Source organism: Orcinus orca, chromosome 10, assembly GCF_937001465.1.
Source record: "Orcinus orca chromosome 10, mOrcOrc1.1, whole genome shotgun sequence".
Lineage (NCBI taxonomy): Eukaryota > Metazoa > Chordata > Mammalia > Artiodactyla > Delphinidae > Orcinus > Orcinus orca.
The window spans coordinates 2,680,978-2,693,984 of record NC_064568.1 but is presented as its reverse complement, the minus strand read 5'-3'; the positions used below and the strand labels follow the sequence as shown (position 1 = coordinate 2,693,984).

The window sequence follows — 13,007 nt, the reverse complement described above, 5'->3', positions numbered from 1 at the left end:
GCTGCCAGGTTCTGTGACCTCAGTCGGGTCGTCTAACCTCTCTGCGCCGCGGTCTCCCTGGCTGACAGCAGATGGGTTTTGAGCACATCGGAAACTTAGAGGCGCTGGATCCAGCCCACAGAGGTGTTTTATTTGGCTCACTCAGGGCTTTGAAACAATTTTTATTTGTTGCCAACATTTAAAAATAGGGAGATTTTGTCTAAAAGCCCAGTATGAATGCATGGCATGATGCCACACGGCAAAACCAGCAAGAGATAAGGGCCAGCCTCCCATCGATAGAGAGGTGCCCCCCAGTATCACAGGCCCCCCAGCCCCCGTCGTCTCCCTGGCACCGAGGCCGTTCACCATGGTGCTGGCAGTGGTGCTTTTCTGCCGGTCACATAACAGGAGAGGAAGATCCCCCTTGTACCTTCATGTCCATCTCAAGAGGGACCACAGAGGTCCATGCCTAAGGAAAGTGGGAGGGGACCTGCCTGTGCGTGTATTTCCCGCGAGATACGTAATCAGTGAGGCAGCTTCACTCTGGATGCCGCCTGCCTGGCGGAAGTGCTCACGCGAGTCCAGAGCCCGGTCTGGCTCCCAAGGCCGTGCTCCGTGCCCTGTGAGGAAGCACTGCCACTCCGTCGTGTCGCACGAATCCCCCAGCTCTGTGAGACAAGCGTGGCGAGGATGATTACTTCTAGACCCTTTTTACAGATGAGGAAATCGAGGTTGAGTGTACGGTCAGAACATGGCGGTGCGCGGAGGGAGGGGAGTCGGGCCAGTTTCCTCTTGGAAAATCATCCATCAGCTCAGGTGATTTTAGACACAGGCCCTTAGGAGCGTCCAGCTGGTCTGATCGGAGCAGAAGCCAGCGGGGAGCCAAAGCTGTGCTTAGCACCTAGGCTCGGACGGGTCCCTGGAGATAGGTACCTGAAGGGTGCTGGGCGCGTCAGGCTGTGTGCAGAGAGGGGTCTGGAGCCCCAGGGAAGGGCTGCCTCCGTGGCAGGATTAGAGTCCATCCGATGTCATCGGGTTTATCGGCTGCTGGCGTGAGGTCACCAGGCACCCCGTACCAGTTCTGTGCGGATCCTGCCGGAGCCTGGCAGGCTAGAGGGTGAGAGGCAGGGCTGAGGGGGTGGATCTGCGAGGGGCATGTAAGGAGCAGCATGTCTCTCTGAGAGGCGATTTGAGAGCTTTCTCCTGGCTCCGTCCTGGCAGCATCACCGAGCAGGACCCTGGGCCCCGTCACTCTGCCGCTTTCCACACACATATGTCCCGAGGGCTCAGGGGAGGCCCGTGCTTCTGTGAAGCAGCCCCAGGGGCTTCACCAGCGCACCTGCTGTCCCTCCTCATCGTGCCTTCGGCCTCTTAAAGCTCAGCCCTCGCCACCACATCACCAGCTGCATAACAGGTGCTGGCACCGGCCCCTCTCACCCCCAGGAGACAAGCAGACCCTGGACGTGGTTCCAGGGATCACAGGAAACAAAACTCCCCCTCTCTTCCAGGTGTTTGAAAAGCTGCGGCTGCTGAACCCTGAGATAGAAGCAGAACACGTGTTAATGTCGCCCAACTCATTTGTCAAGCTCCAGACAAACAGGTAGGTGACTCGACGCGGCTTCGTCCAGGTTGCGAAGCTGTGCTCACATCCGACGGCTCATTTGTCCAAGTCGTCAGGAGCCGTGGGTGCCTCGGGCGAGCTGCACCACCCTCCTGGCGTCGCGCTGGAAGCGGGTGCGACCTCTGCCCTCCTCCCGTCACTGTGGACGTCCCCTGCTCGTCTGCGGCGTCTCCCCGTGGGTCCCTCTTCTCCCTGTGGCCCAGAACCTCTCATGCTTTCTGCGGACATCCACTGCTTCAGAGGGGGAAAAGTGCCAGCCTGGAGGTGTTCAATTTCTCGAATGCCCCTGTGTCTTCAAGACTTGCTGTTCCGTGTAGTCTAGGAGCCGGGGCGTCACCTGGGGGTTCGTGAAAATGTGGATCTCGGCCCCTGCTGGGTGGTGGGGACATGCATGAACGCAGAGGAGCGGGGTTTTGAAGCCTGCCTGCAAACCTGCCTCCTGCCCGGCATTCTAAGACGATGCTTTGGGTAGTGGTGCCTTGTGTGTGAACTGCGGGTGCAAAGTTGGGCATTGTAAGGACCACTGGGGAGACACACACACGTGGGGGACGCACAGCCAAAAGTGTCCCTTCCCGGCTCCGTGCAGGGCTCTAGGTCAGAGGTGGGTGACAGCCGTGCCCTTGAGGAGTCCGGTGGGGAAGAGGGCAGTGGAGAGAGAGAAGGGCTGTAATGAAACGAGGTACAGCGTTGAAGCCACAGCCCAAAGGAAGGCCTTCCACGTGAGGATCCAGGGAGGCACACCCCCAGTGGAGATGCTGGAGCTGGGACTTAAAGGATGCATAGGAGGTTAAGAGGCTGGGGTTGATGAGGGAGGAGAAACTTGAGGCAGAAGCAATGACATTTGCTTAAAGTCATCTGCAGGGCGTTTGTGGGGCTGCGGCACAGAGAGAGGGTGAGCGGGGCCAGGCCTGGGAGGCTTTTCCTTCCTTCCTTTCCTTATAACATCTATGAATATGTAAAAGAGCATAAAATACTGCATAATTTGTCTTCTCCCCAGTGCATATTATCAGTAGTTTTCCAAACCACATTCTTAGCAAGTGGCCCGTTTTTATCCAGTTACTGGCCCTTGGGAATAGGACAGGGCAGGGCCATAACTCCCATTTCACAGTTGAGGAAGCCGAGGCCGAGAGAGGGGACACATGTGCCTAAAGATGCAGTTGTCAGCGGGCTGTTGGGTCTGCCTTTGGGCTCCATCCAGCTCAGAGCCCCATCCTCTTCCCGCCGCACCAGGCTGCCTTATTTCAGCAAACTGAAGACAGTTTACCGCGGAGGGGTCTTTGACAGCAAGTGCCTGTGCTGCTGAGGGGACCCGCAGCTCCCGCAGCCTTCCCTCCCATCCCTCCCACTGACCGACTCGTGGAAGGTGCCGCTCTCCTTGGAAGCCTTGGTTTTACAAGTTAGGTTTCCTGTTGGCAACTGAGGAGCTGCAGCGGGCTGTGCACAGCGTCCTGGTGCACGGCGGGGCTGAGATCAGGCCTCTTCTCCCAGGAGCAGCGGGACTCCCAAACCCCGGGCCCCTTGCCGTGACACTCCTGCTGTCTGTGAACACGGGTCTGGTTTGTTTTCCGAAGGGACGGCGCCGCCTCTCTGAGCTATCATGTCCTGGACGGGCCTGAGAAGGTTCCCATCGTGCACGTTGATGAGAAAGGCTTCCTGGTGTCGGGGTCCATGATCGGGACATCCACGGTCGAAGTGACTGCCCAAGAGGCTTTTGGGGCCAACCAGACCATCATAGTGGCTGTCAAGGTAGGATCACGTCCGCCTCCTTTTTGGAGTAATAAAATCAGCAGGACTGCTTTCCCCTCGCAGGTGTGTAAGTGAATATACTCGCCTTCCAGCCAAGAGATCGTCTGCAAGAGTTTATTAAAGGTCCTAGGTGAGAAGCTGCAGCATCTTCTGGATGTCGGAGCCGAAGATCCTTGGAGATGATTGATGGCAATGACCTCGTCTCATAGATGGGGAAACTGAGGCCCAGAGAGGTCCATGGTTTTCTGGGACTGGCACTCCAGTGTCCTGACCAGTCAGCATTGAATGTGTGTGCTGGCTCTTGACCCAGAAACCATTACATTACAGACGGCACCTCGTAGGATGAGGTGACCCGTCTTACAGGCAAGGAGACCAAGACTCAGAGTGTCACACAGTAGTTGAGAGTCAGGCTCTGGGTTCTGGCCCACGTCGGCCTGGCCCGGCTTGGCGTCCTCCAGTCCCAGCCGGCACTCCCGTGTCCCCTTGCCATTCTGTGCTCCTCAGAGACAGGACTTTCTCCTTGGGCGTCCCTGGGTCGGATCCTGGCATTTATCCTGAACAGAGTTTTCTTTGCACAAATGATTCTCAATGACAGAGAAAATACACGACCACTGTAATATTTAGATTTTGCTTGGGTCGTGGGCCTATTTCCTTCCTAACATCTTTTTGTTTCAAGATGGGTGTCTAGCAGGGAACCGTCCACCCTAGTTTTCGAGTAAGTGAAAGTGACTGACCCCCCATCCTGTGTCAACAAATAGTCTTGAGCACCAGCTGTGTGCCGGTCACTGCACCACTGATCTTCGTCAAAGAAACTGGGCTTTTTGGGGGCTGGCTTTTCGGCCGGGATGGATTTTACCTGGAGTCAGAGAGCCAAGTCTGCTCTCTAAAGAGCTTGCTGTCTAGGGCTCCCGAAACCCATCATCCCCTCCTCTTCCCGTCTCCCCTTTAACTGGGGCGTCTGTTCCTGGCAGCTCTGTAGCGTACGGAGGCCCCCAGGCAACGCTGCCCCTGCAGTCCAAGCGGGCATTGTTTCTAGTTTACATGCCTGGAGCCAGGTCCTCCAAAGAAGCTGAGCAGTCAAAGCCCAGAGGATATTTTTGCAACATGAATAATGATGTAATTTGTTACAGTCATGGCTTTTGACTCTTGTGGGTTGGGTTTCCTGAGAGCGAGGCCGGCCGTCATGCAAGGAGGGGGCCACCGTCGCGGGCTGAGCCGCTCTTTCCATGACCCCAAGTCGGTCCAGCCCCCACGCCTCCTGAGATGGGGACCGGCTAGGGGCAGGCGTCCGTTCTCGGGAGGGGGATCTTCAGAGAGGTGTTCCTGGCGCAGTTGTCACTGCATTTGCTCACTGTCCCCAGGTGTCCCCTGTTTCCTACCTGAGGATCTCCATGAGCCCCGCCCTGCACACCCAGAACAAGGAGGCTCTGGTGGCCCTGCCCCTGGGAGTGACCGTGACTTTCACCGTCCACTTCCACGACAACTCCGGAGACATCTTCCACGCTCACAACTCTGTCCTCAACTTTGCAACTAACAGGTAGGGGTGGGCCCCCCTCGTTCCCCACATGAAGTCACGTCTCGATCAGACCCAGATGTGATTCACGCAGGTGACTGATGGCCACGCAGAGAGGCCAGCGCCCCTGAGAGGAGAGTTTGTTACTCACGGTTCCCAAGAGCAGGGGGTGCGCCTTGCTCGCAGGGGCCACGGGGGAAGCACCGGGCTCGGCCAGGCATCAGGAGCGAGGGGAGGCGTGGCCGAGAGTCTGTATTACCGGAAGGCACGCCGTCATTCAGCAGAGGTGCCCCAGTGGGCAGGAAGCAAAACCCAGATGCTGGGGTTTGTGGTTGGAAGGTCTGTAGTAAGATTTTGTGCAGCCGTGAAGGCTGGGCTGCAGGGGAGATGCATACAGCCCTGGTCGCTGGCCTGGCCCTGTGGTCAGTGGATGCAGAGCGCCAGTTATACCTGCTACGAAAGCTGGTCAGAGAAGACACACACCTTCCAACGCTCAGGCCCTTCTGCGTGCTGTCTCACTGACTCCTCGCTGTCACCCATTTGTAGAGGCCCAGAGAGGTCAAGCCACTTGTCCAGGGCCACACAGCCAGGAAGTGGGGTTTGGATACCAGGTCCCATTGGGCTCCAAGGGCAGTTCTTTTTGGCTGGTGCTTCTGAAATACAAATGCAGCCTCAGGCCTAATGTGAGGAGAGAGGGGGTGGTCTCCAGGAAAGAGAGCTGTGGCCTCAGGCTAGACCTGCCCCCATGTCTGAGTCTACTGGAGCAGCGGTTCTCAAAGTGTGGTCCCCAGACCAGCATCATTACCACCGCCTGGGACACTCAGAAATGCACATTCTCAGGGCCCAGCAATCTGGGCTGTAACGAGGCCTTCAGGTGATTCTAAAGGTTAGGAACCGTTGTCCTGGGGGACGCAGACCAAGCTAAGAGCAGGAGGGAGGAGCCCCAGACCTAGGAGGAAGGAGTAGCGCTCCAGAGAGTCCCCTCTGGGCGCAGAAGCTCATGTCCTGGTGTTGGTGACCATTGCAGCGTGGGCTTCCCATGGGCCCTGGAGCAGATGTGTCCCCTGTGACTGAACACACCCAGGGCTGGGCCCTGGGAGAGCAGGGTTTGGAGCTGGGCCCTGTTCAAGCCGGGCTCGGCCCTTTATGGGGTCCATGAGCTTGGGCGGGTCACCCTTCCAGGCTGTTGTGTTCACACCTGTCACGTGGAGAACGTGGCCTAGTCCCCAGGGCCACCAACTGAGGCTGTGGTCGCCAGGGCCTGTGGCATGCCGTGGCGCTCTGTACAGAGCAGGGCATCTGCTAGTCTGGCGTGAAGGCTGCCCTGGAGGGAACGGAGCCCCCTGTCCAGCTCCCCTGCAGAAGTCACACGGGCCTTCTGTGGCGGGGAGCGTCCATCTCCGAGAGAGCGGTCAGGGCTTGGGGGTGTAGGCAGGGAGGCAACGGAGCAGAGACCCTGACCGTCTCCCTGCCCAGCCCAGCCGTCCCTGCGGCCCCGCGGGGGCTGCCGTCACTGAGTGCCCCCCGTGTGCCCGTGTGCCGGCTGCTGGCCTAAGCCCTTTCCAGCTGCTGACCGGGTCTGCGGCTCACGTCAAGCCTGTGATGTGGGTACATGGTCAGCCCCACCTGGCAGATGAGGAAGCGGGCAGGGGCGATATCACTGGTCCCAGTAACACGGCAGAATGCAGCCTGTGCCTCCCCGAGTGTCCTGGTTCCCTACTGGGAAGGGATGGGAGCACAGGGCACATCACTTTCCTCTGGGGGATGGTGACGCTGGCCATCCTGTCTGGGCTTTGGGTCCCCCCGCCCCACCCGGGTGGTGGGTGAATCAGGTCGGTGTGGCCTGCGGGTCCCTCACCCGGGTGACATCAGGGCGCAGTGGGCGGGTGCGGGGGCCCTTCTCTGGCTCCTCCCTCAGAGCTGGGGCCTCTCCCGAGACTGAGAGCCACGTCTCCTGTGCCCAGGGACGAGTTTGTGCAGATCGGGAAGGGCGCCACCAACAACACCTGCGTGGTCCGCGCGGTCAGCGTGGGCCTGACACTGCTCAGAGCGTGGGACGCGGCGCACGGCGGCCTCTCTGACTTCGTCCCGCTGCCTGTCCTGCAGGCCATCTCCCCCGAGCTGTCCGGAGCAGTGGTGGTGGGGGACGTCCTCTGTCTGGCCACGGTTCTGGTCAGCCTGGAAGGTACGAGAGATTCTGGCCGAGGGAACCATCTCTGTGGTTGGGAGGCGGGACGGGGCTCTCAGCCCGCTGTGACAGGTGTGCACGTGGAGCTTGGTGATGGTCTAGAGCGGGCGTCGGAAAACCGCTGCGCCGGCCAGAGCCAGCCTGCCGTCTCTTTCTGCAGCAGGCTGTTATTGGTGCTCGGCCACACCCCTGCATCTCCGTGTCATCAGTGGCCGTTTTCACGCTGCATCTGCTGGGCCGAGTGGTGGCATCAGAGACCCTCGGGCCCACACAGCCCCAAAGACTTACAATCTGGCCCTCTACAGAGGAGCTTGCCCCTCCCCCCCGCTCTAGGGGTTTTCCACCCTTGTGGAAACCGTCTACCCCTGTAGCCACAAGCCACAGGACCCTGGAAACTGGCTGGTGCAGCTGAGGAGCTGACTGTTCGGTGTTTTGTTTGGTTGTGGTTTTGGCTGCGCCGCACGGCGCGTGGGATCATCGTTGCCCTGGTCCCTCGCCCCCTGCACTGGAAGTGCGGTGTCTTAACTGCTAGACCACCAGGGAAGTCCCTGACTATTCGGTGTTGATGAGCTTCTTGGCGGGGCTGCTGCACGGGCAGGTGCCTCTAGGAGGGAACCTCAGTCGAGGAAGCCGCTAAGCGGTGGGGCAACTGTCTGCACCACCCGTGCATCCACGAGCCACACGTGCAATCGTTTACTTAATTTTTTTCCTAATTGGCTCCCTTGTTTTAAAGCTAATTAAACTCATTGTAAAAGGAAGTTGCACGCTGCCTTTAAAGAAAAGCACGTATTATTTGCCACAAATAGAATGTGGTTGTCGAATCCTTTCATTGCGTTTATCACGTGACGAGATTGGCTCTTCACTGAGGACCGCCGTCTAGTGACAGCTCAGAGTCTGCCACCGCCTTGTTTGTTCAGAGGGGATTGCTGAGCAGGGTGGGCGGGCGGGGGCGGTGCAGTGGGGAGGCATGCAGTGGGCCGGCCCTGGGGGGCCAGCGCCCGGGTCACCCCAGGGTGGGAAATGACCAAGAGATTCCCAGCGGGGAGGCACTGTGGCCGCAGACAGGAGCCGAGCGGTGGGACAGTGGCGCGTGGGGCTGGGGGCGGCGAGCACACTGCCCAGGTGACCCAGGTGAGACGCAGTGGCTGGAGTGTCAGTCACGGGAAAGAGGGGTCACGTGCAGCTTCCCCTCCCAGGCATCCCCGGGACCTGGAGCTCATCAGCCCACAGCATCCTCCACGTCGACCCCAAGACGGGCGTGGCCGTGGCCCGGGAAGCGGGATCTGTGACCGTTTACTACGAGCTCGCCGGGCACCTGAAGACCTACAAGGAGGTGGGGCTTTGGGGCCCATGTGGCCGAGCCTTTCGGGGTGGAACTCTCAGATTCCGTACTGACTGATTCCCGTTTGTCAGGAAGAAGGAAGGTCCAGCACCTCAGGAGGCAGGCGGACGGGGATTCGTGAGCCTGGTGGGGGCAGGTTCCCCCTCCCAGGCTGCCGGCTCCCTAGTGCACAGTGGTGGGAGGACGGAGGCGGCCTCCTGGGGGGTGATCCCCGCGCCCACGTGCTTCGGCTGAGCCCTGGGGGCAGGATTGCCTGCGTGGGCGTCCCCCGGGAGTCGCGGCCGTAGGTGGTCCCGCTTAGCGACTTGGCATCACTGGCAAAGTTAAGCTCCCCCAGCAAGTCACCTTTTGAGTCTTTCTGGAGGTGAACAGAACCGCTCTCTCTTCTGTTTATCTCCAGCCAAGAATGAATCGATGAGCAGTCTGGCTGCGTTCCACGCGTCTCATTTTTAGAGCAGCGTGTGCCCTATGGAATCTAGCAGTTTAACTTAATAGCGGGTGTGTTTAGTGCTGCGACCCTGCAGTGCGGGCGAGCCCAGTGCAGATAGAGGCACCTTGAGACGAATAAAGCAGTCCCCCCCCACCCCCAAGAAGCCCCGGAGGGTGGTCGGGCAGGGCTGGGGGAGCTGGCAAAAGAGGGCACCGCACAGGAAAGGTGGGCAGGGTTCGAGAGCCAGCCCTGGGGCTGGAACCCGGGGTGTGTGGGAGCGGAGGCTAGCTTTGCGATCAGATCACAACAGTGGTTAAGCTCTGGGGCCAGGCTGCCTGGGTGCAAATCCCAGCTGGACCACTGAGAGGCTGTGTGACTTTGGGTAAGTTACTTGACCTCTCTGTGCCTCAGTTTTCTTACTGGTAAAATGGGGCTAACATTGTTGTGTGGATTAAATGAGTCATTAATGTGTGCGAAGGCCTTAGAATGGTACTCGGCACAGAGCACGTGCTCCGTGGGTATGAGCTGCTGCTGCTGCTGTTGTGGGTAAAGATGTTGAAACCGATGCCAGACACAGTAGGGATTCATCAGAGATTTTTTAAAGGCAAGAGTGATATAGATCAGAAGTATGTTTGGAGAGATTGCCTGGTGCCTGGCTGAGTCTAAGAGCCTGAGGGAGGGGGCATAGCTGCAGGGTGGCAGCTGAGACACAGAGGATGGGCCCTCACTGGCACCCCTGCGGAGGCCGAAACTAAAGGTGGTTTGGAGAGACTCCGGAGGGAGGGTCATCAGAGCTTGGTGACCGTTTGGAAGCGGGGCTTGGGAGAGGGAGGCCTTGGGGATGAGTCTCCAGGTCTGGCTGGGGCGACGAGGGGGAGGATGGCCCTTTGCAGAGAGGGGAGCACAGAAGGAGGCGCCAGTGTTGGGGGAGGACGATGGGGAGTTTGAGGTGTTTGTAGCTCCTCCAGGTGGGGCTGGTGGTGACGCAGCTGGGCCGGCGCGTCTGGAGCTCCGGGGCCCAAAGCTGGAGACAGCGGAGGGTGGGGTGCCTGCAGCACAGACGTGGGTCTGAAGCTCTGGGGGTGGCGGGAACACGCAGGGCCTACCGGAGCAGGAGGGAGCGGGACCAGGCCTGGGGCCCTCTGCCAGGTGTGGAGGAGGACGGGGCAGGAGACTGCAGAGCGGAAGTCAGGAGCAGAGAAGGCGGGGGCAGCGGGAAGGACCCGGGCGGGGCCGCAGGTGACTGCGGTCAGTCTGGAGGGGGAGAGGCCGGCCCTCCAGCTCAGCCTCGGCCACGGCTGCGCTGCGGGGTCTGCAGGAGCTTGGGGAGGAGTGAGACCGCGTCCCTGCTCTCGAGGGACTCACGTGCTGGTGGAAGCAGGCCCGTGGGGGGCAGGAAGTGCTCGGCGCCTGCCCAGAGCCGGAGACGGCCCTCCACCGGGAGGCGGTGGCCCACAGCTGGGAGTGTTGGCCCTGCAGGAGGGTGGAAGGGGTACCCGGCCTAGGGAGGCTCGTCCTGCCTCAGGAAGGTGCTCAGTGGTTAGATGGGAGGGGTGAGCCGGGAGATAACTTGGGGAGATGAGCCTCGGCCGCCACCCCTGGGCCGTGTGGGTCTGCATTTTGGTCAGGCTGATTTATTCTGAATAAATGGCAGTGAAGTAAAATGGATCCTTCTCTCTTTGCTGAAAGATTAAGTAACCCATCTGATGTGCAGAGACGCGATCATAACTGACAGGAGAGCCAAAGTCTGCAGCCCGCCCCGACTGCTGCTTGCATTCAGGCCTGGTGTCGCCCTGCCCCGCTGCTGGGGCAGCCGGCTCCAGGGAGAGTCAGGCCAGCCTGGGGTCTAGTCCAGCTCTGCCCCGTCTGAGCAGGTCACGTAGCCCCGGAGCCTCAGTCCTGTCCCCTGTACCGCGGGAAGGGCAGTACCTGCGTCCCAGGCACTCGGCCTGCACGGTCAGCTCTCGAGGGCCTGCCTTGGCTTCCCCCGCAGATAGTGGTCAGCGTCCCTCAGAGGATCGTGGCCCGGTACACCCGCCCCGTCCAGACCAGCTTCCAGGAGGTTGCGGCCTCCAAAGTGATGGTCACCGTGGGAGACCGGAGCTCTAACCTGAGAGGTGAGGAGTGAGGGGTCGTGTGTCCCGCGTGGGCCCTGCCAGGCCAGGGGCCTCGGGCCCTTCTGACGGGGTTTGGCTGCTTTTCCTACTCAAACTCGCTGACTCCGAGGCGGGCATCTAACCCCCGCTGGCCCACCCCTTCCAGCTCTTTAGAAATTCGAGTCCTCCACAGGCAGAAGCAGTGAAGGGATCTTCCTGAAAGCCCAGTGCCGCGAAACTGCCTGTTTCTGGGCTGGAGGTGCAACGTCAGCCCGAGGGCACCCAAGTGGAGAAAGCCACCATTCATCCCAGAAAATGTGGCTTAGCAGGCCTCGCCGCCGATTCTGATTTTCATAATTACCTCTCCCAAGTCATGCATAGAACGTTCGGCCTCATCCCCTGCCTGTGACAGCCCTGGACAGCAGCTGCCGGAAATAAATGCATCAATACGGGCTGTTTTTAAAAAACCACTTAACTGGTAGAATTCAGTACCACTGTCGTGGTTCTGATGCACCTCTGCGGCCTCGTGGTCACCTCTCTCCCTGCTCCAGTGCAAGTGGACAGCACTGTGCCATTGCCCAAACGATGCTCAGGGTGTTAGTGGGGAACTAGTGCCCTCCTGATGTCCAGGGATAAATCGCCCGTTTTCCCTGCTGACAGGAGCAGACAACATGCACTAGCCGCTCGACCCGCTGCCGTGCCCCTGGATGTGGGCTCTGAAAAAATGCTGCAATTGCCCATGCTACAGGGTGCCCCCCATTCCCACATCATGAGTCATTTGTCCTCCGCTTTTATAAACTGCGGCATCCTCAGGAGGAATGTGGGCACAGGTCCGGTTCTTGGGCCGGCCAGCCTCCACGTGGCCTGCTCTCATGCCTCGTGCTGGGGCTCTGCAGGTGGGGGCCTCGGGGGCCTGGGTGCGCGGCCTTCTCACCACCACCCCCCGTCCCCAGGTGAGTGCTCCCCCGGCCAGGTGGAAAGCATCGCAGCCCTGCACCCAGAATCCCTCCTCGGCTGCCAGCTACAGTTCAAGCAAGACATCTTCGACTTCCCAGCCCGTGAGGTTTTCACCGTAGAACCGGAGTTTGACGCTGCCCTGGGTGAGTCCGCGGGGTTTGGAAGTGAACACTGACCTGCATGGCAGGTTCGCCTGCGGTTCATTTGGCCCGCGATGGCCGTCTGTCCAGGGGGCGGTATCCGTCAGGAGCCCAGCCTGGGGACTGATGCCGTCACCCCGGCCTCTGGTTCCCTGCAGCCGCCGGGAGGGGTTGGCATTCCCAGCTGCTCTCAGCAGCCACCTACACCTGGCGGAAAGGACTCGGTTCAGAGCTGGGGACCTGGTTCCAGGCCTTTCCTGCTCTTCTTGCCTCAGAGCCTGCAGGCGAGGAGGCTGCTTCCCTCGTGAAATGGGAAGGGTGATGCCCTGCTCTGCTGGCATGACGGGGCTCTGAGAGGGATGGAAGGGACTTTATTCAACCAGTAGTTGAGGGCATGGGCGTCTGTGGAGTGTAACTGCTCCACGGAACTGGTAACCAGAGCCGTGGAACTGGCAGCCGGCACCACGGGCTGGAGTGGCGTGCTGGCCGAGTGGAGTGACCTGAGTGTCACCAGGTCACTCTGAGAGGAGGGCCACCCCTCACCGGATGCCGTGAGTGCTCAGGACAGGCCCTGGGATGAGCTTGCACAGTGCCCAGCTCGTGCACATGCCGAGACGCTGAGTCCCGTGCTCGTGCAACGAGACTGTCAGTGTTGTCGTGAGAGGGGCTGGGGATGACCATTTGACAGGTTGCTCAGTTCTTTCTAAGAATCCGCTGCCACCGGCCTGCAGCTGCCAGGGGCCAGGCGAGGCCCTCCTCTCCCTGGTTCGCTCTGCGTCTCTGTCCCTCTGGCAGCAGCGCAAAAGCATCCTCAGCAGCCCGGCTGCCGTGTGGGATACAGGCGGTGTATCCTGAGGGCACACTGTGTGCAAGACCTGAGCTTGGGGCTTAGCACAGAGTAGGCACTTGGTGGTCCCGGGCCCCGTGGATTCACCAGCACAGCCCCGCAAGGGGTGCGATGTTATTACCCCCACTTGACAAGGGGAACAGAGTCA

General features: G+C 60.0%; 1 protein-coding gene across 3 annotated transcripts in view; it reads left to right on the top strand.

Annotated features, from left to right (window-relative positions):
• The window catches only part of NUP210 (nucleoporin 210), a 100,569-nt gene that overhangs the window by 82,371 nt on the left and 5,191 nt on the right, over window positions 1–13,007 (top strand). The window contains exons 29-35 of one of the 3 annotated variants that reach the window (XM_004284327.4): window positions 1,488–1,579; window positions 3,172–3,346; window positions 4,708–4,883; window positions 6,824–7,044; window positions 8,244–8,380; window positions 10,813–10,936; window positions 11,869–12,015. In XM_004284327.4, the coding sequence (XP_004284375.2) occupies window positions 1,488–1,579; window positions 3,172–3,346; window positions 4,708–4,883; window positions 6,824–7,044; window positions 8,244–8,380; window positions 10,813–10,936; window positions 11,869–12,015 (1,072 nt within the window). The other 2 variants (XM_049716004.1, XM_033414055.2) reach the window with 2 other exon arrangements.